Raw genomic sequence first — 6,208 nt, 5'->3', positions numbered from 1 at the left:
TATTTATTAATAATTTATATTAATTAAAATATAATATAAATAAATAAATAAAACAGAAAATAAAATAAATAATATATATTAATTAAAATTTTCTTTAATTAATAATAAAATAAAAAGTAATAATCACAAAAAAACAAAAAAACACAAAAAATTATAAAACACAAATGATTAAAGGCTACTTAGGGGTGGCATTAGTACATGATAGGGGTGCCATTAGCCACCCCCTAATTTAAATAAAAAAGTTACCCATTATTATAATCTCTATTTGAGGAGACTGAATTTTTAATTGAAAATTTTAGAATTATAATCGTACACTAAATTTGAGTAATATGCTTGATTAAATGTACAGTGTGTAAATGATGAAATGGTAAAATCAAAAGTATAATATTGTAATAGAAACTGATGATTTTATAATAAAATAATTTTAAAAATACAATGAAATAATAAGAAATGTCAGGTCTACGGTATGATATATATATATATATATATATATATATATATGGACATCCTACATGAAAGTGAGGTAGCATGAAAACCTAGTATAATAAATAAATATAAATCAAAAGATTATCCAATACTATAAAAAGTAATTTTTTTAAAGTATAATGCGCTAATAAAAATTAACTTAAAAATACATTGCTGTAATTGTAATAGGTAAAACTGAAAATACAATATTGTAATAAAAAAATTTATAAAAATAAGTTATTATTTAATACATTTTATTCTTTGAAAAATTATAATATAATTAGTGAAGATGTTTGTAATGTTGTTGATTGTATTTACAATCAAAGAATATTTATGGCTAATTGTTGCATTAAGATACTAGTTTTTTAGAATAAAGGACAAGTGAGTGGATCTAGATATTAAACTTTTATGATATTTATTATATACCTATTCTTTAGGATGTGGATCCCATTGGTTTCAAATTGCTGCCCAATGTCGCCACCCAAAAAAGGTGCCTTGTTGCATCTCTAAAACCAAATACAGTAAATCTCATATAAAAGATAAAGATCCAGACGTATGATATTATATAAATCTTTCTTTAACAATTTAGACAGTACGGATTGAAATTTCATGTAAATAAGAAACTTAATTTAAAGTTGAAATTGTAATTGTAATAGTAATATAATTTTTAATATAGATAATTATGAGTTGGTCGAATGTCTAATGTACATACTAGAAGCGTACTCGCACAATACAGCGAGATACATCGTGATTTTAATATTTATTCTAATGATATTTTAGATTTTTTATATTTTAAGAGATGTTCATCATCTATTTGATTATGTTTATCCGCAGTTATTTATACGAACTCAAACATCGAGCTTGAATAAGTTGTACTTATACATAATTACTTGTAATCTTAAACTTTAAGTAATATGCATCAATATACAGTACTTTATGCATAACAAAAATATATCGATATTCGTATCGAATTAACTATTTAAAATTCCTCATTTTTTGTGTAATTTTTTAATTCAATTTTTTTATTATAATTTAATTTAGGTACAATAACGAAGTAATTTATATTTGGTTTAATAATAATATTTTCTTATAAAGATAATGGAGGCTTAATAAGTTATACATACGCACAATTTACTTGTAATCTTGAGCTTTAAGTAATATGCATTAATAAACAATACTTTACGCATAAAAAGTGGTTTTTAAGAGTTTTTGTCAAATGATTTATAATATAGAATATATTTTTTTTTGTATAATTTAATTTAAGTTTAATAATAAAACAATTTATTTTTGGTTTAATATTATAAATTTTATAAAGATAATAATTAAGTATTCTGTTAGAATTTAATGAATTTAAAATGAAATGTTTATCCTGTATTTGATTGTGTTTATCTGCAGTTAGTTACACGAATTCAGATATGGGATGAAATCGGATAGAGATAAAATCGTTTAGGGATGAACGGATTTAAGAGTTTTTAAGAGTTTTAACCAAATGTCTTATAATATAGTATAGATATTAATCAATGACGAGATTAAATCCGTAATATAGGAAGGCATCGGGTTTTATTGGGTTGAGTTGGGTTCAAATTACCATAACCCAATTCCAATCCAATAGATGTGGTATGGTCTAATAGTGTATAAACTACATGTCGGGTTACTTTGGATTGAGTTTTTTGAGTATTTTCAGATTGGATTGGTTGGGTTAGTCGGTTTTTTGAGCACCCCTGACTTCCCTATCTTAAGATTCGTAGTTTGACTTTTCACATAAATCATTCATTTAGTTTTTAAGATGAACATCTACCATCAGTTATTTCAATTTTGGTAAGCTAGATGTTGGTGATTACCACCCTGCTTAGAGCATCTTCCACGACTGTATTATAATTTTTGTAAAATAAAATATCAAAATTTCTAAAAAAATAATTAAGATCAAACTCCAATAACTACTCTATTTAGCAATTCACCATTAATTATATCATTAAAATGTTTTATAAATTTATCATCTAAATACATTTTTTTTTGAAAATTTATTAAAATAATCACTCATTATTAGAAACAATTAAAATAATATATCTTTCTTTTTTACCAATAATATATCTTTCATTTTAATATTAAGTTTTAGAGATTTCTTTAATTTTAGAGGGATTGGGCTACTTTTTCTTTTTATTTTAGCATAATTATTGAAGAAAGAAAAATCTATTATTTTTAACGTAAGGGTTATGATTTCGTTTGGGAACATACCCCTTAATGAAAAATAAAAAATAAACTACATATTTGGTCCCTATGGTTTATCTAAAATCATTTTTTGTCCTTACAATTTTGAAATTACAATATGACCATAAAAAACGTCAAGATTTGGTATGTCCCTCTAGCGGCTATTAAAATTTTTTGTTAAATGAGGGGCATTTTTGTTATTTTTTAATTATTTGTATTTTACCCAAAAAGATAGATCTTATGATTAATGATTTAGGTTCCTTATGGTATTTGATTGGGTAAAATACAAAAAAAATTGATAAAATGACAAAAATGTCTGGAATCTAACTTAATTTATTCAACAGTTGTTAGGTGGAGAAAACCAAATCGAGACATTTTTCTATGGTCATCTTATAATTTTAAAATTGCAGAATTGAAAAGTATTATTTTCGACAAACCACCAAGACCAAATTTCTAGTTTACTCTAAGAAAAAAATTAAACAATGATTATACGTTAGTACATATATACGTACGGGTATGATAAAGTTTCTTGATTAAATCATACACAATCTTTAAATAGGTTACCAAATTATTTTCAGGGAAGGTGTGTGACTAGGACATGATAAAGACATATTCCATGATGTGGACTTGTAATAACACGTTTTAGGTGGTTTGTGTTTTGTGATAATAGCATAACATTCAAATGAAAATGTTAAATATTATTTCAAGATACATATTTCAAACCTACATGAATAGTTTATAACGTCGGTTCACATATGTATATTTAAACATTTTTTCTGGATTTTTTTCAATGGATTCACATATAAACCTTTCTTTTCTTACCTTCTCACGATTTAGTCTTCTTAGAATGTATTGTCCGTGTAGTAAACTCGAAAGTCCAACTAGGGAATTTCTCAATTTGGTAGTCATTCTTTTTCAAGAGATCAACATTGGAACTCAGAGGCAGACCTGTGAAGCCCCTAGCAGGGTCCCGTACACCCGATTGCTGATTTTCACAATTTTTGCAAGTAGAGTTTTTTTAGGGTTATGAAAAATGCATACGCTAAAATTTGAGGGTTGATATGAGAAAATACAATTGACATCAACCAAAACCCCGATAAGGTCTCTCATGATCGACAAAAAAAAATCGTAAAAATCCCCTCAAAATCAACAAAACATCCAAAATCCCTCAAAACTATGAAATCCGACTATAAACACATTGGACGACTTTGTGGGCTTTTGCTCCACCGTAAAGGTGGAGCTGCTCAGATAAAATACTGGGCCCACCATCAAACTCAAGACATTAACGTTATCTAACGACATTCCCTCTAACTTATGTTCATCTTCTTCTCTACACACTATTAATCCTTTTGATTTCTTTACTCTGTTTTTCCCAATCAAAATAAAAAGGACAACTTCCCAATATATTGAACAGGATAAAGTTGGGTTATCGCCTCGATCTAAGGATTAAAGCTTACTGCTTTTCCATTTGTTAACAAAAGTCTATCGCTTTCATCTTTTGTTAACACATGCTCATCGTTCCCATTTTCACTTCAGAAATTCATTAGATTAACATTTCTAGCCATAAACAGTTTCAGATTCTTTGTTTCAGATGGATTCAGTTCATAGATCCGCCATAACCCCAAGTAAGAGTAGATTGAGTCGTACCTTTGCCAAGGTTTTGCATATTCGACCTGCAACAGCCATTGATGAATCTCAGAAAGTTAAGTTGTTCAACGAGGAAGATGAGAAGCTTCAGAACAGAGTTTTAATGGATGCCTTCATTGCAAAAGTTTTTGCTACATTATCGTCGGTGAAAGCCGCGTACGCTCAGTTGCAGTATTCGCAATCTCCTTACGATCCTGAAGGAATTCAATCGGCGGATGAGATCGTGGTGGCGGAGTTGAAGAGATTATCGGAATTCAAACAATCTTTCTTGAAGAATCATATCGACGATCATTCTCCTGAAAACACCATACTGTTGGCTGATATCCAAGAACAGAAGAATCTCTTGAAAACATATCAAAACACAGGGAAGAAGATGGCGAGTCAGAGCCGGTTGAAAGACTCTGAGATCATATTTTTGAAAGAGAAATTGGAAGAAGCCAACAGAGAGAATAAATCGATCGAAAGGAGATTGAATTCAAGTGGATCTTCATCACCTCATGAGAATCTTCATTTCTCAACCTTGAATCCGAGTAATTTCGTAACAGCGCTGAAACAATCGATGAAATCGATCAAAAATCTGGTCAAGTTTATGATCACTGAAATGGAATTTGCCGATTGGAATCTGGATGCAGCTGCCGAAACGATCCAACCGAATGTTGTTTACGTGAACAAAACGCATAGAAGTTATGCATTCGAGTCGTTTGTATGCAGAGAGATGTTCGATGGATTCGGAAACCCTAATTTTTCCGTTTCCGGCGATCGGCGGCCACGAAAAGCGAAACGACAGCAGTTCTTCTTCGATAGATTTATGGAGTTGAAATACTTGAAAGCAGGGGAGTATATCGCATGGAAACCGTCATCTGCATTTGCTAAATTTTGTTGGTTTAAGTACTTGAGACTTGTTCATCCGAAAATGGAATCATCGCTTTTCGGAAACTTGAATCAGAGAAGCTTAGTGACCGCCGGCGAGTTCCCGGAGACGACGTTCTTCGCGGCGTTTGCGGAGGCGGCGAAACGGATCTGGCTCTTGCATTGTCTGGCTTTCTCATTGGATCCAGATGGAGCGTCGATATTTCAGGTCAGGAATGGGTGTCGTTTCTCGGAGGTGTTTATGGAGTGCGTGAATGAAGAAGTGTTTTTGTCGCCGGAAAATCGCCGGGAAGTGGCGTTCACGGTGGTTCCGGGGTTTAAGTTGGGTAAAAGTGTTGTACAGTGTCACGTGTACCTGAGTTGATCGGACGGTGATGAGTGAACGTGGACCCACAAACACAGAAAGAGGGATCAGCTGTTTGGCCTTTTGGTGCATGGGGCCTACATGCTGTTTGCTTTTTGAAAAGGAAGGCGCGTAAAAGGAATGGTATGTTTTCAAAGACTTCCCCAATTTTGTTAATATTAGGGGGAGGGTACCGGATTTAACGAGGTTACTTCTTTATCTTATGGCAACTTTGTTCGGTAAATCTTAGGGGTCGTTTACTCAAATGCTTACTCGGTAAGCGTTTATTGGTAGGAGTCAACATTATAATCTATTTTAGTAGGTAAGATTGTAGTATATTAAAATTGTATCGTATGTAACAATTTACCCGGTAAACGCTTACCCAAGTAAGAGTCATCGCCATCACTTATGGTGTAAGACTTTCTATCCTTATCATGGTTCTTATCGGGTAAGATTTTCGACCCTTGTCATGTTCATCGGGTAGGAAAAATTACCTGATAAGCACTTACCGGATAAGTGTTTAGTAAACGTCCTCTTAGTTTTAATTTCTAGAGAAGTATCTGATTGCATAAAATTTGCATAACAAGCATTTGAAAAAACGTGTTTTTTAGATCGGATTTTATGTGGTACGAATTGATGGTTTACGATCTCATGTTTCCTTGTATATTGCATTAA

General features: G+C 31.1%; 1 protein-coding gene across 1 annotated transcript; it reads left to right on the top strand.

The window, feature by feature from the left end:
• Window positions 1–4,264: 4,264 nt before the first annotated feature.
• Window positions 4,265–5,809, top strand: LOC112517410 (protein GRAVITROPIC IN THE LIGHT 1-like). Its single transcript, XM_025124839.1, has one exon. It carries the CDS (start codon window positions 4,265–4,267, stop codon window positions 5,552–5,554), a length of 1,290 nt encoding a protein of 429 aa, XP_024980607.1. The 3' UTR covers window positions 5,555–5,809.
• Window positions 5,810–6,208: the final 399 nt, after the last annotated feature.

The sequence above is a fragment of the Cynara cardunculus genome, assembly GCF_001531365.2.
Source record: "Cynara cardunculus var. scolymus isolate 2C chromosome LG 8, CcrdV1, whole genome shotgun sequence".
In the NCBI taxonomy this organism is placed as follows: Eukaryota; Viridiplantae; Streptophyta; class Magnoliopsida; order Asterales; family Asteraceae; genus Cynara; species Cynara cardunculus.
Note: the sequence above shows the minus strand (reverse complement) of the source record. Positions and strands in the feature narration are given on the sequence as shown.